Source organism: Mustela nivalis (assembly GCF_964662115.1).
Source record: "Mustela nivalis genome assembly, chromosome: 2".
Lineage (NCBI taxonomy): Eukaryota > Metazoa > Chordata > Mammalia > Carnivora > Mustelidae > Mustela > Mustela nivalis.
The window spans coordinates 92,695,782-92,722,491 of record NC_139021.1 but is presented as its reverse complement, the minus strand read 5'-3'; the positions used below and the strand labels follow the sequence as shown (position 1 = coordinate 92,722,491).

The window sequence follows — 26,710 nt, the reverse complement described above, 5'->3', positions numbered from 1 at the left end:
CAATGTGTACAGATTTCAGAAAAAGTTAAGAGAAAATAAACATTGATGTCCATGAATATTCAAAATGCCTATTCCAGACACTCAACATTAAAAATACATAAGCGTTTGGGAGCTTAACGTTCTACCGTGTTACCAAGAATATTAGTAATTTTCCTTTCAAAAGAGGTTACGACAACACTTCAAAATTTCAAGGATGACTCACTGCTGTACACCAGAAAGATTATATAAAAACTGTGGGAGCTTACGACCCCAGATGAATTACACCAAGGCCCTTTGGAAGTGAGTGGTGGATTAAAGGGCACGTTACCATCTCTGGGGCTTAAGTGGTCTTCGTTTGGAACAGGCAGTTAGGGAAGCGGGTCTTCAGCTCCTTACTGGGGACCTAAACAGTGCGCTCAGAGATGGGACAAGGGGGGTGTGCCAGGAGTCAAGCTGGCACTTCCCAGGGGTCTTGATGACTGTCTCAAGCACATGGACAAGCGCCTGGTGGACTCTATGGACCAGGAGATGGGGAAACCAGAGCATTCATGCTGGCTATCGCTATCAGCTCTTTGCCAGGACCACAGCTTAAAATAACCCAGCCACATTTTCTTCTGTGGCTCAACCCAGTCCCACAAGGGCCTCAGCACAGAGCTAAAACTCTGAACAAGTAGCTGATTCACACATGCCCAGCCCCAGATTCTCTCTTCCTTCCATGCTCACAGGGCAAAACCCCAAATTCCCTACAACTGACTGAACACCCAAGAGTAATGGGCATGCGTCCCAAATATGAATTTTTAATTTGTCAAGTATATTTGTGTCATGATAAATCATACTATGTACATTATACAGCATGCATAAAGAAATTTAAAAATAGTAAGAAAAGTAAGTATAAAAAGACTTTCAAAGCTTATCTTCTGTACCCCTGTGCCATAGTTTGCTAAGCCCTGCTTGAGACTATGGAGGCCCTAAAAATCTCAGACTTGTTACAGATGTCTGCTCCTGGATTAGGGGGTTCAGAGTGCCTCAGCTCAGCTCCAGGGTACTTTTTGGGGTCTGAAATGTAGCCTTGGCCTGTTGTCCCAACATTAGCTTCCAATGGAACTGAAAAAAATTATATCTGGCTGGGCTTGGGGCTGAGTTAAGACTTGGAAGCAAGTGGGGGGTTGCTCTCTCCAGGAGAGATGACGGTGGCCTGAACTAGAAAAGGCGGCTATTGGCTAGCTAAGCTGAACATGTGTTGTAAGTGTAAAACACACCAGATTTCCAAGACTGAGGACAAAAAAGGAGAATGTAACAGATTTCATTAATAATCTTTTAATATTGCTTACACGTTGAAATGATATTTTGGCCATACTGGATTGAATAAAATACATTGTTAAAATTAAATGACTCTTTCTTTTTACTTTTTCCACGTGGCTACTAGAAAAATCAAAGTTACAAACATAGCTCACATTATATTCCTCTAGGCCAGCACAGACCTACAGGACCATTTTATATACAAATCACAGAACTGAGTATTATACAACACTGACTTCTTTAATTTTGAAACTTAAAGACTGCTGGATTGGGGGAAGGCTCACTAGCCAGCGCATGGACCCAATACTGGTGCTGTAGTGCTGGCCTAGGAGGGCGGGAGGAAGGCAGTGATGAGGGTGATCATGAACACAAACCTGAAACGAAGAGCAAATCCTTGATTTGGTATCTGTGGTTTTGCCATGTTGCTCACATATTAAAAATACATAGTTACCAATCAATGAGGGACTTCATTTCCAACTCCATTTAGTGTGGAACAGAGGATGGAGGGTCTCAGACAGGATGGGGGCTACTGGTCCTAGTAGGAGGTGGGTCACTGCTATGCCAATTAATAGCATTTCAAAGGTTAATCTAGAAATATTTTTAAGTTGCAGATATCAGATGGTATAGGGCAGTGCTGTAGATCCAGTTTTATTTGGCTTAATAAAGAGAGAAAATTTCATGCCCTCATAGAAGCTTTTGATTACTGTTTTTTACTTTCTAAAACGGAGATATAATTCATGTACTATAAAATTCACTCTTTTAGGAAATATACAGAATTATGCAACTTTTACCATTCCCTACTACAGAACATTTTCGTCAACTCAAAAAAGAACCTTTTACCCATTAGTCACTGCCTCTTTCCCTGTCCCCAGCCCCTGGCCACCATCAATCTGCTTTCTGTTTCTATGGATATGCCTATTCTGGATATTTCCTAGAAATGGAACCATATAGCATGAGGGCCTTTGTGGCTGGCTTCTTTTACTTAGTTAGCACAATGTTTACAAGGCTCATCCACAACAAAGCATGTCTCATGTAGATCCACTCCTTTCTATGGCAGAACAATATTCTATTGCACGGATATATCCTATTTTGTTTATCTCTTAATCAGCTGGCTGACACTTGGGCTGCTCCCACTTTTTGGCAATTATGAATAATGATGTTATGAACATTCATGTACAAGTTTTTGTGGGGACTTATGTTTTCAATTCCTTTGGGTATATACCTGGAAATGGAATCCGTGGGTCTGGTCAGTATTTTAAATACTCACTAGTAAAACATTTTATCCACTAATTTATGTGGCCACTATTCCTTTAGGAAGATTAAGGTAGAAGTTGCAAACTGGCTTTTTAGTTGGGTTTTCATGTGGTTTCATACTTCCTACCATCTCTTTGATCCAGGGAGCTTTAAATGTTTATAGTTACCTGCTTGAATTCTACAGGTATGTGAATTTGTGACCTTTGCACTAAGAGTTTCTATTTTAATTGTGAATCCTATCAGGAAAACAAAAAGTCCATGTTCTCATTGAAGAAATATTAAAAACTAAGTACCAGAACTGATTTGTACCTTGCTTTTCCCCAAAATGTTCCTTATCAGGAACAACCACCACACTCCCATTCCCCCCACCCAAAAAACCCCAAATCAAAAAACCCAAAGAACACCCCCCCAAACCAAAAACCATCCCCCCGAACTCCATCAACAACAAAAACTTTTGTCAACTGCTATGACAAAATGGGTGGGGGATGTAGAAATCCCAAACAGGAAACTCCTAGACAACATGAGAAGAAGATTGCAACTGTAGTTATAAAATGAAACAAAAGTTTCTTCACAAGGAAAGCAGTTCCTTTATACTGTAGCAGAATCTAAAGCACTTTCAATATGGACAACTGGGACTACATCAGGAAGATACTTAAACAAAGTATCTTCTTTTGGAGTGGAACAGCACCTCCTACCAGAGCTCTTCTCTCCTTGGTCTGGGCGCTCTCTTCCTGCTGCCACTCCCCTAGCTCAGGCCACCATAATCCCGAGTACAGCCTGTGCTGAGGTGCTCCCTATGTAAGCCCTCCCAACTCTAGCCTGCTTGAATTTCTCTCCCTTCCTGGCATCCATCATGTTATTCTTTACTTCTGGGTCTTCAAATGCATACCTTCCAAAGTCTGGAAATCTTCACAGAATAAGTCACAGAGCTAATTTTCAGTGGTAGCCAGGTAGATAGACTTAAACATTTTTTTTTTTTTAGTCTAATGTTCTTTCCCTATTTGTATCTACCTTTCTGTCTTTGCTATTTTCCTTTATATTAATTTGTAATGCTGAGAATAATCTCCAAACACAATGTCAGTGGAATAAAGTCAGTGGAAAAATATTTTTCCTTGTATTTACAGAAAGTTGTAAATGAATGATGGCAGTGTCCTTCAGTCATATGTAAAGAACACTCAACGGGCAAGAATTGTCTCCTAGGAAAACAAATTTTAAAACTCAAATTCATGTGCAATAAAAAAATTTTGGAGGGTACTAAAAAATCCTAGAAATCAAAGTATGTACATTGGAATGTAGGCCTTTTACTCATCACAACAAACTCCTCTAATTATATTGTCGGAGTCACAAGAAACAAAAATTCAAGGACCATGCTAACTGGAAGGTGACTAAGAAAACAAGAATCAGAAAAAAGGGCTTATTTTGTGCATCTAATATTCTTGGTATCCTTGTCACCTGTGGAAATTAACTTGAATGTTGGTTTTCTGTTTGTTTGTTTTGTTTTGACTCCTTAATTTCTCTACCCCATGCAAATAATTTTCCATTGAAAGTAACCTGAGGCAGAGCTACCTGAATTTCAGTGGTGAGATGACAAAAATATTCTCACTCTTAGCTTTTGTGGGGCCATTCGCAGGGGAAGTTAACTCTGTGAAGTTCAATTTTCTCTCTCTTTGTGCAACTTTGTGACCTGAAATGCAGGCCACTCAGCCTGCCCTTTTCAGTAACCACCCCAAATCATTACACTGACTGATGGATAAAATAGCAACTACACTTCCTGTGCACTTTTCAAAATGGGGCTGGGGAACATCCTGGAGCACATGAAGCCAGAGGACGTGCCCTGGCCTCAGGCCGGTAACACCCCATGCTGATGAGGGGAAGAGCAACCGGTGTTCTCGTTACTGCTGATGAGACTGGCAAGTGACAATATTCATCACAATTTAAAATGCAGATCCTCTGACCCAGTAATGCTACTTCTAATTATTTATATTCGCATAAATGTACACACACACACGCACACACGCACACACACACACACAGGGTAAATCTTAATATTAGCTAAAGGTCTTTAATTAGGCTTAGCAGTGTTATCCATATTCAGACAGTACTAAATATTGACCAATCATTAATAATGTTCTGTTAATGTTGTTAAACATAGTTTTCATCTCTTCCAAGGTTAGGCATGAGGAGGAATTCAGCGGTTACAGGTTACACGGGAATTAGTCTGGCCTTAGCTATACAATGGAGGAAATAATGAAGTCCATTCTCCACAAGAGCTGTCATGTTTGGTAAGAATTCTAAGCAAATTAATAAGGCAGGTGTAGGGAAGAAAAATGATATTCATACCTCCTCCTCCAGAATGTCACAAGCCAAGTGGATGCGGGACACGTCTACTGGATGGGGTTCTGATTTTAACTTCTTGGATCGTAAACTCCACAGTTTTATACAGGAGTTGTCAAACCCCGCAGCAAGCAGCTTGCTATCTGGGGAGATTTCTGCAGTGTTCAACAGCTGCTCTGTGTTATAGAAGGCATAGAAACAGATGGTGGTGAGGGAGGGAGGGCCATCTTTGACGCGCTTAATGCTCTCCTGCAAGACCTCCAGGGCAGCCTCGTTCTGCAGAATAGGGGCAGGCATGTCAGTGGGCTCGAGGCCACTGCTCTCACTCCGAGAGGAGCTGCCGCTGGCGTAGAGCTGGTAATCTGTTCTCTTGGCGGGCTGCACGTCAAGATGGATATGTAAGGTGAGGACTTTGCACAGGGCGGTGTTGTTGTCACTTTGGAGGTAGCGGATAAGGTAGTCGTAGCTGTCTTCCTGGAGACGGACCACGTACTTGTTATCTAGGAATGCTCGAAGCTTGAAGTTAGACAGGATGTCCTGGATGGTTTGAGTGGTCTGTAGCTGCTCAATGACATCCTTCTGGCTAGCGTTCTGCAGAAACATTCCATGGAAGCGGCTGTAAAAACTTTCCACTGTGCTCTTCGGACTATTCTGGACCAGGTTGAGATGGAGGTAGACAAAGAGAGGATAGAGGAGAGGCATCACTTCGTGGCTATGCTGGGAATCAGAATCTATAATGGAAAAAAGTGAGGGCTTTATCATCGGTATAATTTCAAAGAATAATGTGGCCCTCCTGGGGAGCCCACCATCACACAACACATTCTGGTCAGTACTGCTGATTGAAAGAGAAGCCCAACATAAAATTATGGGAACTCAAAGTCCACGCCTTTTGACCGAAGAAGGAAGAGCAGGGACTCTGAAGTCCAGCAAACCTGGCCCAGAAGTCGGCCACAAATCAGGAATTTGATGCCCAGAGAGGGCAAGTGACTCGCCTAAGTTCTCCCGACACTTCACGGCTTGTCCCCAGGTCTTCAAGGTTCACAGTTTCTCCCCAACACATTAGTGTTTCTCAGATTGGGAGGCACAGACCTCTGAGGGTCCGTAGTTATATTCTTGGGAGACTGTGAGTTCTTCACAGAAACTTTTTGGTTGGATAATTTCTAAAAACAATGAACAAAGGCATATTCATAATTATCTGGCTGGCCATGAAGCAAGGACTGACATACGATTTTAGTGCTCTACTTTGTTTTTTGACTACTTTTGGCCTCCATCATCCGACAGGATTATCAGAATACTTATTTTAGTGAGTTCATGGGCATGCCTGGCTACCCGGGCCTGCACGTCCTAACACTAAGATGACAACACTCACCCAAAACTGTCCCATCTCTGCCAGTGCAGTCATTTTGATTAGGTTGGCTAAAAAGTAAAACTACTCTTCTGCAGTGATAATTACAAATGAGACATCTTCATGTCATTAATGCTAAGCCATTTACTGATTTGAGACTTGAACACCATGTGACTATGTGACTGAGGATGTTCCCAAGTGTCCAGCTTTAGCTGCCACAGGCGAGTGAGAAAAGCACAGAGGTGTATGTGATGCCCAAGTATGTGAGGGCGGGGAGAGCTGTGATGGCGCAGAGGTCCTGCAGCCACTCCACCTGAGGCCAGCAGGGGCAGCAGGACTGACGCAGGGTGCAAGCACCTTGGGAAGCTGAAGCCAGACTAGGTTGTGTCACAGCCATGGGGACTGCCCCCATGCCCCTGGGGAGCAGCAGGTGAGTTCTGGAAAAATCTATCCGTTATATTCACTTGCTGTTAATTTGAACTTTATTGCTTTTGTGGTTTTGCTTGCACTTTACTTGTGAGTTTCGGTTTCATACAGAAATACAGTAACCATAAACATTTTATATCTTGCGTAACGTTTGTGCATATTTAAGTAAATTAATATCAAAATGCTTTAATCAGCACTTAGTACTTCTGCTAGCATTTTTTTTTTTTTTTTCCCTTCATGAAAAAGAATCCATCTATGGCTCAAAATCAGGAACATTACATCAGGGAACATTGCCTCCCCAATTTGATGATGAATGACCCCAGCATGCTCCCTCTGCCTAATACCCTACTTCACTTTACCGCAGGTGAATTAAGTGCATAAAATGTGTATTTTAGAATAAATTTGTCCCTACTTAAAGACGTATTTAGCAAATGAACTTAAATTACAATGATGATTCCAATAAACTTAAGACTGTTACCTGGCCACTTTAGGCTCCTCATGTCTTTAATAGCCAAGAAGGGAGTTACGATGCTGGCTGGGGTGACTGATCCTAACTACCAAGGAGACACTGGACTGCCAGTCCACAGCTGAGGTAAGGCAGAGTATGTCTGCACTAAAGGAGATTCCCCCAGGGCATCTCTTTGTATCATTCTGCCCTGTGGTTAAGGTTAATGGAAAGCTATAAAAATCGAATCCAGGTAGGACCAGTAATGGCCCAAGACTCTTCAGAAATGAGATTTAGAAAAAAAAGGAAAAGAAAGAAAGAAAGAAATGAGGTTTGGATCATCCTATCCAGTAAAGAACCAGGACCAGCTGAGGTGTTTGCTGAAGGCAAAGAAAATGCAGAATGGGTAGTGGAAGAAAGTAGTTAAATACCAGCTATGAAGTATGTGACCAGTTACAGAAACTAAGATTAATTATTTAAGTTACCCTCCCTATTTTATTATGAATATGTGTGTGTATATATTTACACATATCTTTGTTTCCTTCCTTCTTTGTTCCCTTATCAGGTACACAAGTGACCCTTACTTTGTTTCAGAGTACTTAAGTTCTGTTAATACTACACCATAGTATTTGAGTTACAGGATATCAAGGAGAAGAGGTAAATCATCTAAGGACTTTGCTTTCTCTTCTGGGGAAGGGATTCACGCATTTTTGGTTGTATCCAGGAGAGCTATACCATGTTAGGTGGATTAAAGACCTTGTTAATTGTTATTTGGAGATTAAGTATGGTTTAAGGGGATAGAGATGGGTACCAAATTGAACTGGGGGTAGACGTGGGGATGGTTAATTCTGCGTCATCTTGGCTGGGCCACAGTGCTCAGATACTTGGTTAAAACAACATCTAAATGCTTCTGTGAAGGTAATTTTTAGGTGTGGTTAAGATAAATCAGCAGACTTTGAGGAAAGCAGATTACTCTCCGTAATGTGGGTGAGCCTGTCCAATCAGCTGAAGGCCTTCTGAGAACAAAGGCCGATGTCCCCGGAAGAGGGAATTCTGCCAGTGGATTGACTTTGGGTTTGAGGTGCAGCTCTTCCCTGGGTCTCCAGCCTGCCTTCCTGTCTTGCAGATTTTGGACTTGCTAGTTTCCATAAGTACATGAGCCAATTCCTTAAAATAAATCTTTCTGTTTATACATCGTATTGGTTCTGTTTCTATGGCGGATCCTGACTAATGCAGATTTTGGTGTTTCCTTAAATGCTATAATTCTTTGGAAGACCTTTGGAAAAAAATTTTCCCCAAACTAATGAAAAAAACCCAAAAACCCCAAAACTCAACCCTTACCAATTACACAATGAAGGACTGTTTGCAATTCCTTAAAATCTTAGTTTTAGGCTTCTTTTTCAAAATAAGAGGCATTTTAGTTTAATAAGTCTAGGGGAAAAAACCCCAAAACAAAAAAATGCAACCCAGCCACCAAGAGATAGGGCTACATTACTTTAAACTTACTGTAATTCACTGTTGTTTCAGCTCAGTTTCAAAATTGTTTAATTGTTCTCTCTCGTCTGAAGAGAACAGCATATCAGGTATAAAATAAAATTTTGATCAACATATTCATTATGTGGAACAAAGACTCACATAAGACTTAATTCCCATTTTTAATCTCGTTTCCTTGAAATTGTAACATATGTTTTATATTTCACTGAAAGTGTATTTGCTTGAAATACATTTTTTTCTAATTTCAAAAGAAAATGTCCTCTGAAAAGTGCGCTTTTCCTTCCTTCTATCCATCTAGCCACCGGCTATGTAACAAACTCCTACTTAGTGCCACACTCTGCTGGTGGTGTAAGAGGAAGTTTTTCACAGAGTTTGCAGAAATTAGTAGTGAAAAGGACACTACATTAAATGTAAACCAAGCTTGTCAGTCCTTGTTCTCCTGCCTGTCTCTGTAGGGTGGACCCCACTAACCCCACACCCCTGTCTTTTGTTCTGAAACATCACACTACCCAGCTCGACTATTTAGCTCCCTTCCCTTTCAGACCCCTCTTCCTCCTCTCATCCCTCAAATACTCACTTCGTTTCAAGGACGAACACTGAGCATGTGCTTCCTGTGATCCAGACACCTGACAACTATTGTAGTGTCTAAGGATCACAGACTCACACCCAGCTCGATTCCAAAGTCTATGCTCTTCCTACTATGCCTCCTGAAGAAAAGGGCCCAGAGCAACAGGTGAGCTCACAGAATCTCTCACCCTCAGATAACTTACAGAGGAAAGACAAACTTAAGGTACTACAGCCCGAGATGCTGTTATTTTCCTCGTATCTTCCTTTGAGATAATTATCTCCTAAAATTGGCATTTGTGCCTCCATGAAGCTGATACTGAGTTCTTCATCACAAGTCTGTAACTTTCTCTTAAATACTAGCCTCCAATTTTCTACTACAAGTGATACAGTAGGAGACTGCCATCATGATGTAAAAAACGTGATTTATTTCTGCTCAATGTAGCTTAAGTCCCCATTTGTCACAGAGCCCGAGTTATCCTCAACTCTTCCCCCTGTAATCCTGAGCTGTGGAGAGTCTACCTTGGGAATTTTAAGTACGCATTCAAGACCTGGCTTTCCACGGGCACAGCACTGCTGAGCTGTGGTCCTTTTCAGCTTGCTTTTCCAATACTGCAGTGGACTTTGGGCCAACCTCCTGGTCATCCCACTGCTTTCAGACTTGTCTCCTAGGCCTGATGGTCAGGTCGCTCCTCAACCTGGCTCCGGTGCGGCTGCTCTATCTCCGATCTGAAAACCCCATTCTCAACAAGGTGTTTCCTTCGCTGCACCTGCACAAAGAATCTCTTCCTTTTTGCTCATGTCTTTCCACACACCCCAAATCTTCCTAGTTCTCTTCCCCAGTTTACTGAAATCCAACCCAAACACTGATTTAAATTCCACCTCCTCCTGAAACTCAGTAGGGCCTTCTCTGATACTCCATCCAAACCATGTTCTCCTTTCATTCCACAGTTCCTCTCGTACAAACTTCAGCACTGATCTCATCCTGGCCCGTGAAAACTCTTCCACCATATCTGAACTTTATTTAAAAACTTTTACTTCTAGCCTTCTTAGACTGCTCCCTATTTAGATTAATGACTGTATCTTACACTTTATCTTGGTGCTCAGGAAACTCTTGCTCATTTGACTTGGCTGACTGCTCTTCAGAGGCCTGAGGATAGGGAAAAATAATCCAGGAAAAGCAGTCTGTAAAAACACAAAAACAGGGCAACCTTTTCGGGTCCCCTCCCTCCTCGGGAGCTTTGGGCTATCACTTTGCTATCACTCAATAAACCTTGATAAAAAAATAAATTAATAAATAAATTAAAAAAAAACCCAAATAAAAAACCCCACAAAATATTTATTTACCCCTCTAAATAATCTGGGTCCAGTGGATTAAAGAATTATAGCAGACAACTTCCTCAGTTTTGAAACAAGACAAAGAAGAAGGTTAATAGATTACCATTCATTAAAATTTGAAGTTCTGAGGGGAGGAAATTATGAGCGAAGACTAAAAAAAGTACCACATATTAGGAAAAAAACGGCATCATCAGACAAAAGGAGTCAACAGCTATTCTACAATAAGAGTTTTACTAAATATTCAAGAAAAATGGCAAGAACCCAAAGAAATAAAAATTTTTAAAAAGACTTTTTAAAAATTTATTTTAGAGATAGCGTGAGTGAAAGAGAGAGCATGAGCAGGGACGGGGCAGAGAGAAAGGGAGAAGCAGACTCCCTGTGGAGCAGGAAGCCCAACACAGGGCTGGATCCCAGGACCCGAGATCATGACCTGGGCTGAAGGCATATGCTTAACCCACTGAGCCATCCAGGTGTCCCCTTAAGAAATAAATTTTTTTTTTAAAGATTTTATTTATTTATTGGACAGAGAGAGATCACAAGTAGGCAGAGAGGCAGGCAGAGAGAGAGAGAGGAGGAAGCAGGCTCCCTGCTGAGCAGAGAGCCCGATGTGGGACTCGATCCCAGGACCCTGAGATCATGACCCGAGCCGAAGGCAGCAGCTTAACTCACTGAGCCACCCAGGCGCCCCTTAAGAAATAAATTTAAGCAGAAAACTCTGCACCAGGATAAATCACATTAGTGATCAATTAAATGTATTAGTTCTTCATTGTGAAAAGTAATCACAGTTCTGTAATACATTATTCCAACGAGTCTATTTTATAACAACTATGCTTCACTGGTTAAAAAATATAAGGGGCACCTGGGTGGCTCAGTGGATTAATAAGCCTCTGCCTTCGGCTCAGGTCATGATCTGAGGGTCCTGGGATCGAGCCCCGCATAGGGCTCTCTGCTCAGCAGGGAGCCTGCTTCCACCCCTTTCTCTGCCTGCCTCTCTGCCTCCTTGTGATCTCTCTCTGTCAAATAAATAAATAAAATCTTTAAAAAAAAATAAAAAAAATATTAACAAAAACTGGTATGTCACTACAGTCACGGGTGTCATTCATAATGAAAGTCAGTCATGACTATGACAAGAGCCAACTCATGCATGAGTACATGGAGGGCATCCCTACTATGATACACTGGAGCTTTACGCTTCTGTTTGTTTCCCTCATTAGGCAGCAGGCAACGCACCAATATGCTCTACTGCAACATCTAGCCCACAAACAGTCAGTGCCTGACACAAACACCGGCGGAATGAACGAAAGAGAAAGGGTGAGAGAAGCTAGGCATTCCTTCTTAAACTGGCTTCCTCAACTCTAGCATGCAGAGAAGAATTGATCATGGGGAAATGAACATAGTTTTATTTTAAAAACAGAGTAAAATGCCTTCCTAAAGATTTCTAAAGATCTAAAGATAAAAATTTTAAAATAAAAAGAAAACTGCCTAAAGCCTCAAACACCAATGCTAGTGATTACATAAAGCGTTATCTTCAACTTCTTGCTTACCTCTAAATGAAAGATTTTCCATAAATTTAATTTTTCTTTTTTTTATCACTACTGGAGATGGAAAGCAGTTGATCACAGTTCTGAGATATTTAACACTCATATGATATGAGGATCTTAATAGAACTTCCTTCTTTTCGGTTTAAATATAATAGACTCTTTTTTGCTAAACCTTTAAGCTTCATGATTTTTTCATTTTTATAACAATTTAACAGATGACTCATATGAATTCCATCACTTCAGTAACTCTGAGGCAGGTAAGATAACCCTCTCTATGGTTTTATTTTGTAACCATTATTTCTTACTTCTTAACATTTTGGCCATTTTCCCTAGAATACAAAAAATGTGGAATTTTTCCTTTTAAAAATTCAGATCATTATGAGGGTCACGTAAAATCAGGACAACCTTAAGTGATGTAAGATTGAGTATATTATTGTGGTTTATACACTGATTGCCTTATATGCATTTGTGTGTGTGTGTGTCTCACATACATCTTTACCACTAAAACTTATTATTACCCTGAGGAATTTTTCAAATAAAAAAAGAAAAATGAAATAACCTCAAAGTGTTTTAACTACAAGTTACCACTAACCAATACCTGCTAATTACCCTCAACCCTTTGAGGGCACAGAAAGTTTTGTATTTCTTACACTTCAAGGTGTTTTGTATGAAGAAAGCACTCAACAAAGGACTTTGATTAATAATGTGAATCAACATGATCTCCCTCACTGCAATAATCTTTCCAACATTAAAATTATCTGTAATTAAAATTATCTGTATCCCAGGCTTGGATGAAATTACTTGCTTGTACCTTTGAATCGCCTTATTTCACCAGGGAAGAAACCAGGGCCCCAGAGATGCTAAACAACTAAGTTTTTTTAAGCGATTCATTTAAAAAGTCATACAGTGAGATAGAGGAACTGACTAGAACCCCTATCTACTGATTTTGCGTTTTAGTGGTCATTACACCAGCCACAAACTGGACTAAACTACTTCTAATTTTTTTTGTCTTGCTGATTCATGAGGACTAGGTCTCACACTTTGGGAAATAAGAGGAAAAGTCATTTTGAGATGTACTATATTATTAATAGTGATTTCAATGTACATTTCAAATTCTCTGCATTTAAGGATGTTTCTCTACATAGCTGATTTAACTTTCACTACTTCAGTGCAAGCTGTGGGCATTCTGTGGACAAAACACCGGGAGCCCTAGCCCTTGCCAACTTTAACTCATGACTTAACTCTCCTAGGAGTTCCAATGGATCGTAAGATTGAAAGCAAGGACTGTGCTCAACTACCTTAGAATCTGCACTCAGCACACCCGACCTGGAATCTAGTAGGTTCTGAGGAAAACTTGCATGATTCCTTCTCGATAAGAGGAAGTTCTTAGTGCTGAGCACTTACCAGTGAGAAAATTCCGTAGTCGTCCAAACTGTACTTCATACTGCTGGGGCTCTGCCTGGCAAGGGGCTGCAGACACTATGTTGGCACAACCGGATTCTGATTGGACTGAGGAGGAAAAGATACATAAGGTGGCGATGGGAAACACAATTATTAACCCAGGGTGTGGCAAGATGGATGGAAGATGGTGTTAAGTATATGTGTCAGTAGCAATGGACATTTCAGTAGACTTTCAAAATATGGTGGGGCTTCTAGTTAAATACGGCCAAGTGATGACACGTATCCCCTCTCCTTCCTGATACCCAAGATGAAATGACAGTGGAGGAATGAAAAGGCATAAAGTACAGGATTAAGTTGAAGGAGAGAGGACATGTACGTAAGTTCCCGAGGGACATACTAGAAAGCATCTGACCCCATGTTTTGACATCCTACAATAATGTGAATCGTTGTGGGTCTGTTTTCAAACCATGGACACTCAGGCAGGCCCTTTCAACAAAAATTCATGTCGGGACACCTGGGTGGCTCAGTTGGTTAAGCAGCTGCCTTCGGCTCAGGTCATTATCCCAGCGTCCTGGGATCGAGTCCCGCATCGGGCTCCTTGCTCCACAGGGAGCCTGCTTCTCCCTCTGACTCTGCCTTCCACTGTCTGCCTGTGCTCGCTCTCGCTCGCTCTCTCTGACAAATAAATAAAATCTTTAAAAAAAAAAAAATTCATGTCTCTTGGTTCTGAGACATTTGTTGGTTCGCTGTTTTTTCTCTCAGGGACCCTTACTATTTCTCCTCCTCCTCCTCCTCCTTCTTCAAGAAAGCTCTAGGCCTGGGGCACCCGAGTGGCTCAGTGGATTAAAGCCTCTGCTTTTGGCTCAGGTCATGATCCCAGGGTCCTAGGATCGAGCCCCACATCGGGCTCTCTATTCAGCAGGGATCCTGCTTCCCCCTCTCTCTCTGCCTGCTCCTCTGCCTACTTGTGATTTCTGCCTGTCAAATAAATAAATAAAATTAAAAAAAAAAAAAAAGAAAAGAAAGAAAGCAAGCTCTAGGCCCAATGTGGGGCTCAAACTCACAACCAGAGATCAAGAGTCACACGCTCTACCGACTGAATCAGCCACATGTCCTGGGACCCCTACTATGGCAAGATTAGATCCCTGAACTGATCTGCTTCCTCAACTTTCAACCTTTCTACTGATTTCTCATCTTTACTACCATTTACTTAAATTTACCACATTTCTTGCTCTTCTCCCAGTGTTCTTTGTTTCTTTAAAGATAGCATTTTCTTCTTGGCTCAAGGCTATCAATGATGGTATTTTTGAAGTTTTCTTCTCTTGGCTCCTTGCTTCACTCAAGTTGCTTCTCGCTGATTCTGCCACGTCTCCTCCTCACAGTGAGTACGTTGGGTTCTTAAGTGGCTGAACGTAAGGTACTACAGAGCTGATGGAAACTCTGTGTGTTTATCACCCAGCATGACCTGCATGGGTCATTTCCCAATGTCAATGTCTTTAGAGGTCTTCTCTCTTGGGCAGGTCAGAATCACCAGGGAAGAACCTGTAATTACCTTCCTGATGGATTTGTGACTAGCTACTAGTGTTCTAGGGAGCGGGACATGGGGAAGAAGGCAGGGTCTCAATATTCAGATATATGCATGTAAACATGTGTTTCATGTCCATTCTGTGAGTTTATGCTTTCTAAAACAACAACAACAACAACATTCCCTTACCCTTTCTGCGGGGGTAAGGGGGCATTGGGGAAAAGTGGCTGGGGACCAAGGAAGCCATCTTTAATAATCTGGATGAAACATTAACACACTTCAGAAGACAGAATATGGATGTAGGAATGAAATTAATGCTGCAGGACTGAGGTAGCCACAACATAACATGTACAGAAATGCGGGATGCGGCTGAGAAGTCAATGTGCCCTGTGAGAACTCAAAGCAACACCCTGAAGCAGTAAGATGTGCGTCTGCCTTCAGCTCAGGTCATGATCCCAAGGTCCTGGGATCGAGGCCCACATCGGGCTCCTGGCTGGGCAGAAGGCCTGTTTCTCCCTCTCCTACTCCCCCTGCTTGTGTTCCCTCTCTCTGTGTCTCTCTTTCAAATAAATCAATAAACCCCCCCCCCCCCCAAAAAAAAAGGAATAAGAAGGCAGATGCCTGACTGGGCTACTTCTATTGTTGCAGGGGGAGTCAGAAAGCACCTTTGAGGACATCCTCAGTTTTTACTGTCCCACCATTCTTTTCCTATGACAATGGCAATGGCAATACACCCTTAGAATGTGAAGGGTCTGGGTTCATGACCCTGAAGACAATAAGGGGGAGCAGAGGGAGCTGCTGCTACCAGTATGGGGGGCAGGAACCATCACGGGATGAAGCAGGTGGTGATGGATACTTAGAAGAGCAGAAGGGGGATGAAGCAGGTGGTGATAGATACTTAGAAGAGCAGAAGGAAGTATGGAATGAGAGAGAGAGAGAGAGAGAGAGAGAAGAGTCCAGTCAGAGCAGGTAAGAGGAACCAGGGCCGAGCTGGAGAAAGCGCTGTGATGTTGAACTCCACATACAGCCATTAAAGCAGCTCCCAGTCACCTGAAAAGCACTGCGGCCATTTGTTTTTTGGCAGAGTGTCCAGTACCCAGATCCAACAGAAGAAAATTATATCATATAAAAACTGAACTTACAACATAGCTAAGTAAAAACTATTTGCTGTTCTAAATAGATTTAAGACGCATTTTTCTTAAATGAAAAGAATCTGATTTCAAGACAAAGGCCAAAAACAAATCTTAAAAACCTCAGGAACATATCTAGGATGCCAATCTTTCCAACCACTGATCCCAAAGTACTGTTCACCCAAGAAACCTGACTTCTGTGGGCAAGGCTCCAGGCTACAGGGAGGGACATGATGGAAACCCTGGCCCTCTGGCTCTTGTAGCATACTAGCTCACAGAGGGGAAAAGCTGCGCATAACATCAGATACAGAGAAAAGCAGAGAATTCCAAGGCAGGATAGGTTACGACAGGAGGCTTCCAGAAGTGGCTTTGAAGGAAAGATAGCATCTCTGAGGGCCGGCACCACCATGTGGTGCAGGTCTCTCCAGAAGAGGAGGGCAAGTAACTTCCCACGGACCTCTGCCTGAGTTCTCCAGCCTGCCTCCCCGGAGGACCCCCCGTGTTACCTGTGAGGTTGGCTGCCATCTCCTCAGCAGTCTGTGACAGCCGCAGTCCTTGCTTCAGGGGACCGTCGGAGTCCACGTACTGCCGGCGTTTGAGGTAGCAGGACACTGCCATCTGAATCTGCTCGGTGCGCACTCGTTTCATGACCTTCGGGGAGAACCACAGAACACTAAGCCACGTGGGAGATGACCCAATGCAGCCAGGACGCACGGGTCAAGTAAGGAGTAGAGAAAGACGTGGCTAGTTCAGTGACCTAGTCAGGATGCAAAGCAAGTGTCTTAGTTCCTAACCTGGTGCACTCTCTCACGTATCTAGTTTCTCAATAGTGATATGGTCAAGCTCAATTGTGGAACACAGGAATATTAGAGACTAAAGCTGCACAGACCACCCTCCAAACTTCATTACACCACGATTTCCATCGTTCTTGTGGAACTTTTCATTAGAGCTGGTAACAACAAGCCAACAGGACCAAGTTGGTTCTGGAGCCTTTCACTTCTCCTCCTGACTCCAGGAGAGAGGTGTTGATCGGCAGTGAGCTGGCCAAAAAAAGCAGGCAGGAGGCAATATGAAAATCAAAGATCCGAGAAACTCAGAATCTGGATACAAGGATGTTGAGAAAGTGAGCAGTTAACAATGAGAAAAGAATGCTGTGTTTTTCCTAATAGGAAAAGGCTGGCAGCACTACGTCAATGATTTGAGCAATGTGTCTTTGCTGTAATTCCACTACTGACCACCCTCACTCTTTATTTATAGCCTCAGGCGCAGGAAAGCATCAAAATGGTAAGAGAGTATGTATGTGCATTAGAATAGCTCTCACAATTCATACAAGAAAGGAAAAGAAAATGGTAGGCAGTGCGCCAAACAGGGCTCAATTACTTTATTGATCATTTAAGCTAATTTGAGGGTTCCCCTCAAAAAGGACTATTTTCCTTGACGACTCAATGAATGATCAAGAAGAAGAGGATCTCCTGAAGGTCCCACAGGTCTCAAACACTGCTCTGCCACAAGTAAAGGATACTGACATCTGGGTGACCCATGACAGCTGGATAAATTTTCTACGTTTGCTCTGGCATGTAAAAATGGAATGCTTGCAACATTATTCATACACATGTGATTGTCCCCATCGAAGTAACTTTCCTCAATCAATGGTTCCCAACATTTTATGAGTGGGAGATCTGCTTTTGGTAATTTATCTGGTGTGTCTGAGTTTTCTGTTTCAATGACATGCACTAGCCTTCTCCTTTCTCCATTCCTTTTTAAGATTTGAAATTCCCCCATTTCAGCAATCTATTTTTTTTCTTTAAATGTTTCAAAAAATTTTATTTGTATCTAATTTTTATCCATCTGCTATTTCTTTTAGTGTATACGTGTGACGAATGGCCACATGTTTTACACAAATACTGGGCAACAAATTATTCTACAATTATTTGCAAATAATTCTTTCTTTCCAAACTGAGTGGTAGCCCTTTTAAAGTATACTCTGAATATCTACTTTTCAATTTCCTAAAAGTTCTACAACAGAGGAAACATTGAAGGCAGAACATACCCACACCAAAACATAAATATCTATATAAAAATAAAAATGTTGGGATATTATAAATGTTATTTTAAACTCTGTATTTAGAAAAATTACATTATTTATGCATTTCACTTTTGGATTACCAAAGAAAGTACAAAACATTTGCTAAAAAATAAAAATGAGGGGCACTGGGTGTGATACAGTTGACAGTGATACAATGAAAATTACTAATAAATTTCCCAAGACTGAACCACCTTTTTAATGTAGCATTTGCCTCACTCAGTTTTGGTGTATTAGCCTTTCACTATATTGCCAACTTAGATTATTTTTTAAATTAAGATTTATTTTATTGCCAACACAAGGATTTTGATACTTTGAGATTGGCAATCCCTGCTCCAAGCATTCATCTGTCCATCAATGAAAGCAGATAATTGTTTTCTAGTCGTTACTATTAAGTATTTTTGGCGGTGTATCATTTTCACTGTATCCGTGATTCTCTATGGTTCTCTAACTTGGCTACACCTAAGAACCTCCTATAACTGTGTGTATAAATAATTTCAGCCCTGGAAAGTCTGATTCAATGTTATATTTTGAGAAAAACAATGAATGTGCACAGAGACGGTGACAATATTGCCCCTTCTCAGTTTGGCCCCAAGTCAGGGCTAGTCAAATCCAACCAGCTCCCACCGCCCCATCCTGTGCCTTCCCCCCCGCCCCACCATGATGCTTGCTAAAGCTGCTTTTAATCTAACTTCAAGAGCTCCTAGTCTCCAAACTCTTCCAAAGCAGCCCAATTCCTTGTATTTTAGCTGAGACTAACACTTTTTCAGATTTCTTCCTGCCAATCTCTTGTTGCTATGGGAATACATGCTTGTATCAATGTGTGTCCCTCAGTGCTCCAAATAAGATGGGCATAAGAGATCGCCTCTCTAACAGGAAGAAACCACACATGGGAAAGACAAAGAACAACTGACAGAACAGACCCTGCAATGACACACTGACCTCACAGCAGGGCAATGTTTATGCGCATCAGAGGAGGGGGCAAAAAGATATGAAAGGTAAGGAAGAGTAAACAGGAGTGAGAATAAATGAACAACAGCAAAAACTGGCCATATTTGGGATTGCTAGAAATTAACTTATAAATACTGATTCTGATGACTTTGTCCAAATTAGCTGCCCCAAATGGCAGTTTCTCAGAATCCAAACCATTTATGACAAGGGACCTTCCCTGAGGGTGGGTGGTGAGCCAACAGTAGGACCAAGGGCCTTCAGAGCAGGAATGCTGCCATTAACTCTCTTTTATAACCACACTCAACTGAAATACCAGAGACATGACCCAATGGATTTAAGTGGATTTGATTCCAACGCACACATATTTCAAATGAAATAAATAAATAATGAAGAGTTCTGTGGAGAAACCAGCTCCCCTCCCCCTTCTGATTTCTGTAATACTAATATCCATAAATGGACACATGAGGGGGGAAAAAAACCTCCTTAAAATAGACCTGTCTTTCGGGACTCAGACAGGACACTAACACAGCAATTTCCAGTTACTTGCTTAGCTTTCCCCACAATTATGAAATCTTTAAAATTTAAATGAGGGTTGGATATAATTATATCCTTGCTAAAATTTCAGGATTTCCCATGATTTTCAATTTACATAACATCTTAACTTTAAAAAGTAAAAATAGATGATCACATACTTTTCTCTTCATGTCATATTAGTAGTATTTCTGAAATTAAAAGGAATTCTGACACAATATGTATCTATTTCTCACATATCAACAGCTGCCTACTGTTTAATACTTTAACAAAGTTGCTACATAAAATCAAGTGAGGATCATCTTCCTGTCTTAAAGTAACAACTGTGCAGGAAAAACCCCAGTCAGTCTTGATATTTAACTACAGAAATACCGGGGGTAAAGATGCATGGAACCCAGGCACAGTCTAAAGATGATGATAATATGTGACTGCAACCAAGTAAATTTCTGACTGGTTATAGACCGCATCCTAACTCCGCCCATTCATGTTCAAATGTGTGTGTTGGTGGAGGGTATTAGAAGACTCCCAGGGCACCATGGGAAGGGCTAAACAGGACAAATACTACACAATTCCATTACGTGCTAATAGAATACTGCACGGACAATACCTCTTGGGTAAGGTGGCAGCTTTGAGCATGTATGAATTCGGAATGCATCCAGGCAAATTCACCACCCTGATTCTCAAATCAGCTCCCCGAATGAGTCTACTGACAGTGACTGTGCTTTAAAGCAAATGTGGTATGTGTGCTTTGAAGCAAATGTATTCCCATTATAAATTTATGGTTAGAAACAGATAAAAATGATTGTATTTTCTGTTAAATAAGATGCCATGTAAAGTGCATACTAGGTGCCCAAATACATCAGCTCCCTTCTCTTTACTTGCAGAAGTTTAAATGTAGTATCTATCAAAAAGCCATTCTAAGGAGAACCTAAAAATCCAGCTTTTGCATTAATCATCATGGTGAAGTGTACTCAATTATCTTTGTGACAACATAAATCACAGGTGACAAATGAGCCACAGTACTCTCAGTTTTAGTAACACCTAACATAATTTTAACATTATGATGGCCTTTCACATTTGATCTTTGCTCACAGACTGACAAGACTATACTTGAACTAGAAGCTGTGTTCTTTCTAATGGTGTCCCAAGAAGTAAATGGCCTGAATGAGAACAATGCCTGGAACTAGGGGCTCAGGATGTAACATAGCACCTGGAGTTTTTTGTTTGTTTTGGTTTGGTTTTGTGGCAGGGAGGGGGTAGGAGAGAAGCAGAACTCACCCAACTAGGCGGATGCCACTAAAATTGATCTTCTCTAACATCACCTGGGGCCTCTATCATGTTCCAGAAGTCTTTTCTCACTAACTTGTTTCCTTCCCGACGACATCCCACCCTGCTATCCCAGTATCCTTATCCAGTCAACTGACCCTGCCCCCTCCCTTGGCGGGCTATTTACTAAGACCTGAGATTCCTCAACTCTTGCCAAATCAAACAGTCACTTTCCCACTCTATTCCACAAGGTCTCTTGGCTGCTGCATGTGCCTCCTCCCTTGAAACTCCCCTCCCTTGGTTGCTCCCCCTCTCCCATTCTTGATCTGTTTCTCATTCTTCACATTCCCCACATCATCATACTACTTACACAAGACTTATGCCGTTTCTAGTTAGATCACCTTCCTGAGCTCAAGTCTGAGGGACATCTCTACGTAGATGCTGCAAACATCTGAAATTCGACATGCTCAAATTTATTATCTTCCTTCAAAACCACTTCATTCTCCTACTGTTCATAGCCAGCTTGACAGGACCATGGTCTATCACTAAAGCAAAAACCCCAGTCATCATCTTAAGACTTTTCATCTCTCTCTCTCATTTCTAAGAGGCCACCAACTCCTTCTATTCCACACAGAATTCTACCCCATCTTCACTGCTGTGATGTGACAGCACAAATCACTTCCCGACTGGAATATTCCAGTATCCTCCCACCTCTAGCCCTACCTCAAAGCACGCTCTAGAATGCAGCCAGGGTAGAAGACAAATCTGATTATGCTACTACCAAGCTTAAAATTGCTCCCAGCCCTGTCCCAACGCAGGCTGTCCAATCCTGCCATCACTGTTCCTTAGTTTGCCCAGATAGATAGAGAATTCCTGGAGAACAGAGTTTTTCTTATCTTTACTCATGTTAAAAATAAAGTGAGGGTTGGGCACGTAGGTGGTTCAGCCGGTTAAGTGTCTACCTCTGGCTCAGGCCGTGATCTCAGGGTCCTGGGATGGAGCCCCACCACAGGCTCCCTGCTGCTTCTCCCTCTCCTACTCCCCCTGCCTGTGCCTGCTCTGTGTGAAATAAATTAATACAATCTTTAAAAAAAAATAAAGTGAGGGTTGTCTAGCTTCTGTTTGGAATTCTTGACAGTTTAGGTTCATGATCTTTCTGAATTTTTATGAGCCACAAATATTTGATTCCTGCTTTAATACTGTTTAACAGCACAGGAAAAAAAAAAAAAACTCCTACACAAAATCTCAGTAACACAGAAGAGTATGGCACAAGAATGGATATCTACATTATTTACTATGACTTCAGAAAGGAAACTTTCATATGTGTTCTATTTGTGAACACTGTTGTAGATGGAAAAACCAGACATTTTGTTCTCAGAGAATTAGGAGGAATATGCTTTCCTATGTTAATCTTTCTCCATGAAACTGAATCAAATGTCGCCAGGTTTCGGAAACAGTTTGACATTAAAACATTTATGTGATTTATGCATGTGTCTCAAAGTAGAATGATATTAATTTTTCATTTTAGAGTAGTTCTGTCCTATAGGACTTTCCTCAATAAAAATGTTTTAAGTCCGCAGTGTTCAGTATGCTAGCCAACAGCCACACAGAGCTATTGAGCAATTAAACTGTGACTAGTGCTGAATTTTTATTTTAATTAAATTTAAGTAAACACATGTGCCAACGGTTACTGTACTAGACAACAGTTCTAAAGCATGGCATTACTTTGTGAAACTAATGTACTAGCGTCTTAGCCTAAAAATGCTGATTGACAAAGTTTTGTAAACATGTCTCATTACTAAATTACCAAATAACCAAAATTGAGTACCACTGACCCCTGAACAACATAAGTGACCCTCCTTGCCCCCCCCCAGCAAAAATCTGCATATAACTTTGGACTCCCCCAAAGCTTCATTATTAATAGCCTGTTGACTGAAAGACTTACTGATAACATAAACAAAGGATTAACATGTTTCATATAAGAGTTATGTACTGTATTCTCACAATAAAGAAAGCTAGAGAAAAGAAAATGTTACAAAAATCGCAAGGAAAATATTTACAGTACTGTTCTGTCTTTATGGGAAAAAAAAGTCTGTGTATACGTGAATCCACACAGTTATACCTGTGTTGTTCACGGGTCAGCTGTATTTTGCTAGTAAAACAGAACTACCCTCTATGAAAACCAATCACTGTGACTATGATACATTTCAATACATTTTACCAGACGAGTATCTTATTTGACTGCTGAACAAAGAATTATGAATGGAAATTCTCCACAGTGTTTTCTAAACCTTGCCAGTATGCAATGTTTTTTAAACCTTCTAAAAGTTAAAAAATGAGAAAAGGGAATGTGTTCCAGGAGAGAGAAAGATCTGCAGTCCATTTCTGTGAAACATCGAAATAAAAGGTTAAGTTCAAACCTAAGACAATGATCTGCTTGCAATGAGAAAATTAAGAAGAAATTTTGGGGGTTAATTTAAATAAAAAAAACTTTGAGGACTATAGAGGAAACAGTCAAACGTCTGCTTATAACCTTTATTAACTTACATATATTTAAAAATACATTATATAATGCAATATATTAATTCACAAAACAATTTTACTCTATTCACTTTCATCTTCTACTTACTGGTCTCTCTGTGCTCACTTAAGCCACTCGGAATTATCAAATTCCATTTTCTAGAGCCACAATTACCAAATCAGCTATTAAAGAGAACCTCTTGAGTCCATACATGATGCTCTCATTGGAAATCTCAACCAACAAAAGCCATCAACACCTCCTCAGGAGGGCAGAACATTTTTCAGTTCATCATATTGATTGATTGGATAAATATGTCAAAGTAGCATCAACTGAAGTTATTTTCATTCCATATGTATTTCCCAAACAGCAACAAGTTGTTTAAAATAGAGAGACTGAGGGATGTCTGGGTGGCTCAGTCCATTAAGCATCTGCCTTCAGCAAGGTCATGATCCCAGGGTCCTGGGATAGAGTCCTCCTTGCTCAACAGGGAGCCTGCTTCTCCTTCTGCCTACCTCCGTGTCTCTCTCTCTGACAAATAAATAAATAAAATCTAAAAAAAAGAAAAAAGAAAAAGAAAAAAAAAAAAAGCGCAACTCAGAGTGCCCTGTAATAGCAGAGACTTGAACATGTGGTGACACTCTCCTTACAGAGGTATACACCTGGGGGGCCCTTTGCCTTATAAACAGGTATATACAGTATATCCCTGAAGTCAACTTTTAAGAGGGAAGGCTGCCTGGGATGAGCTAAGGATTTCTTCATGTCTTCTGTAAATACTCTCTAAGCTTCCAGATTTGGAATGAAGTGCCTCTCTCTGCTAAGCAGTCATTTTCCTCTCTGAGTCACAGGCAGATACAAAGACGCCAGGACAAGTGGATGGATGGGCCTTCCCTACTTTTAATCCAGTCCCACATGACTGCAGGCACAATCGACACAATCTTTCAAAAAACTAATCTGATGGCATCTGCTCAGCTTCAAAACTCTACTTCCTCCACCTGTGTGGAGGATAAAAAATTCACTCTCCCTTGTGTCATTCTGAGGTTACTCTGATCCACCTTTGTTAACTGATAGGTACCACCCCACTTTCTCATGAGTCTCAGGGGCTTTGGCCAAGACCTCTCCAGTAACTGGAGGTGCCCCCTACACTGGCACTCCAACTTGGCTAAATCCTAGTCTTTTCCCAGCTCAGTTCAGCTTCCTCCACCACTGAATCCAGGAACAACTTTGTCTCATTGCTTATCATACTATTTGCTTCCTACCCTATCATCCAATAACTAATACTTACTCAGTGTATGCCACTGGTAAGACGCTATTTTAACGGCTGCACATAAATTACCTCCTGTATACATCTACAGCTTTTTAAGCTAGGTAATACTCTCAGGACAGGAAAGCTGAGGCCCACAGAGGTCAGACACTGTCCCAAGGTTCCATAGTGCTAGGATGGAAAGGTCAACTGGCTTCAGGGTCTGAACACTTAACCTTTGCAATGTCCTACTGCCCAAAGGGTTCTACATTAAATCAGAGGCTTCTTGACAATAGTGAAGGCTTACCAGTTGCTCGTTGAAGAATGATCTGAATAATTACAGGAAGAACAATTACCACCTGAGAAGATGAAGGGAGGCTGGCAAGGACTTCTAGTACCATCCACTGAGTAATGTTGGTTTAACAGAGGATCCCTTGGGCTCCCTTCCAGTGGAAATCAACCGTCAAAATCAAAACCCTTTTTCTTTCTCCAAAGATGTCCTTCACAGGTGTTATGAAGGACATACGTTTGCAAAAACTATCCCCCACTCCAACTAGTTGCTGAGAAATTAAGTGAGGCCTTTACCTAGCTTCACAGTGACAGAAGCACACATAAACTTCATGTTTATAGGCAGAAGCAACAAAACTATTCCAAGACACAATAACCTCATTTATTGCTTGATGACAAAGGAAAAACAAAACAAAACAACAACAAAAAAAACCCTCAAGGCAAGCCCACTCTTTGGTATCCTAGTTTAACACTGATTTTTCAAGGCAAGAAAAATTTGTAATTCGTAAAGCAAATCAATGTTAATACAGGCTTCCCACTTAACACAAAATATTTAGGCCTACAAGGAATCTAAAAGGTAGTTTCCCAAAAAGGAAATTACAACAGCTAATATTTAGAGTGTTTTCCATATACCAGGCATTATTCCATTCATTATTTCTTTCTGTGGCAGCCTTTGAAAGATCCACTTTGAAGTCAGCAGGCATCACCTGGTTTTACAGAAGAGGAAACTAAGGCTCACGGATAGTTACACGGATAGTTACATGGTTTCAACCTTAGCTCTAGACAGTCCGCAAGCCCCACGCACTACATTAAGTTTCTCGGAGTTTAAAGATGTGGCACTGGTCTTTCAGCACAAACTCCCCTTCCTGCTCTGACTTTCAAGCGGGGCTGTGAGCATGGTTGGGGAACGGCTGCCTTGTCCTGCTTCCACGCCACAACTCAGGTATGTCACACACTCGTATCACAAGAAAAGACAAACTCCGCCCTCACGGTTCCTCCCGACACAGCACCCAACTAACTGCTTGTTCGCGGGACTCCCCATTCCAAGATTTCAATCTGCAAGGTCAGAGTTTAGGTAATTTAAGACGGACGCCGCATGGGACTGGCAGACTTACCTTCTGATCCCAGAGCCACACCAGCTGCGAGATCCGCAGTATAACGACACTTTCACAACTGATGGGAGAACTGCATGAAGCTTTCAAGCGCTCCACTTCCGCTAAGTCTAAAATGACACCACTGTTTCCCCCATCCACTGACTTCGGACCGACGCCTTACCTCCTACATTTTCAAAAGCCCTGGAGCCTCGCGAGTACCGCCTAGGCGCACCGACCTCTCGCTGTCAGGAGTTAAACCACCCCGAAGGCAACCTTGCAGGTCGGGATCCCCTAGTTCCGACCCGTCTAACTTGAGATCTCTCCTGTCACATGGAGAGGTCGATTTCACACCCAGCCACCCGCAACCACCATGTGCGAAGTTTAATCCCGAGTTCGGCCAAAGGCATTTCCTTTTTCCTTAAATGAAAAGGCGATTCGGACCTGAGCTCCTGCCCTGCTGCCCGGCGCTCAGGACCCCTTCCCGGCGGGCGCCCGGCAGCCGCCCCGGCAGGACCCACCCCGAGCAGGAACGCGGAGCCCTCCAGGTGTAGCTGGCGACTGCAGGCCACGCCGCCCGCGGCCGCCTGGGACTCGGAGGCCGAGGGCGGAGGCGCGGCCGCCGCGCCCGCGCACAGCCGGCCCCGCCCGCCCGCCCGCCCCG

The 26,710-nt window shown here is 41.9% G+C and overlaps 1 protein-coding gene across 10 annotated transcripts in view; it reads right to left on the bottom strand.

The window, feature by feature from the left end:
- Positions 1-26,710, bottom strand: part of TAF5L (TATA-box binding protein associated factor 5 like) — a 30,239-nt gene that overhangs the window by 3,231 nt on the left and 298 nt on the right. The window contains exons 1-4 of one of the 10 annotated variants that reach the window (XM_082718885.1): positions 26,071-26,700; positions 16,582-16,726; positions 13,424-13,528; positions 4,873-5,597 (exon numbers count right to left, since the gene is read on the bottom strand). In XM_082718885.1, coding sequence (XP_082575011.1) covers positions 4,873-5,597; positions 13,424-13,528; positions 16,582-16,723 — 972 coding nt within the window. In that variant the 5' untranslated portion in view covers positions 16,724-16,726; positions 26,071-26,700. Of the gene's footprint in view, positions 1-4,872; positions 5,598-13,423; positions 13,925-14,135; positions 14,445-16,581; positions 16,727-26,070; positions 26,701-26,710 lie in introns of those variants that run through there. The other 9 variants (XM_082718883.1, XM_082718890.1, XM_082718884.1 and 6 more) reach the window with 9 other exon arrangements.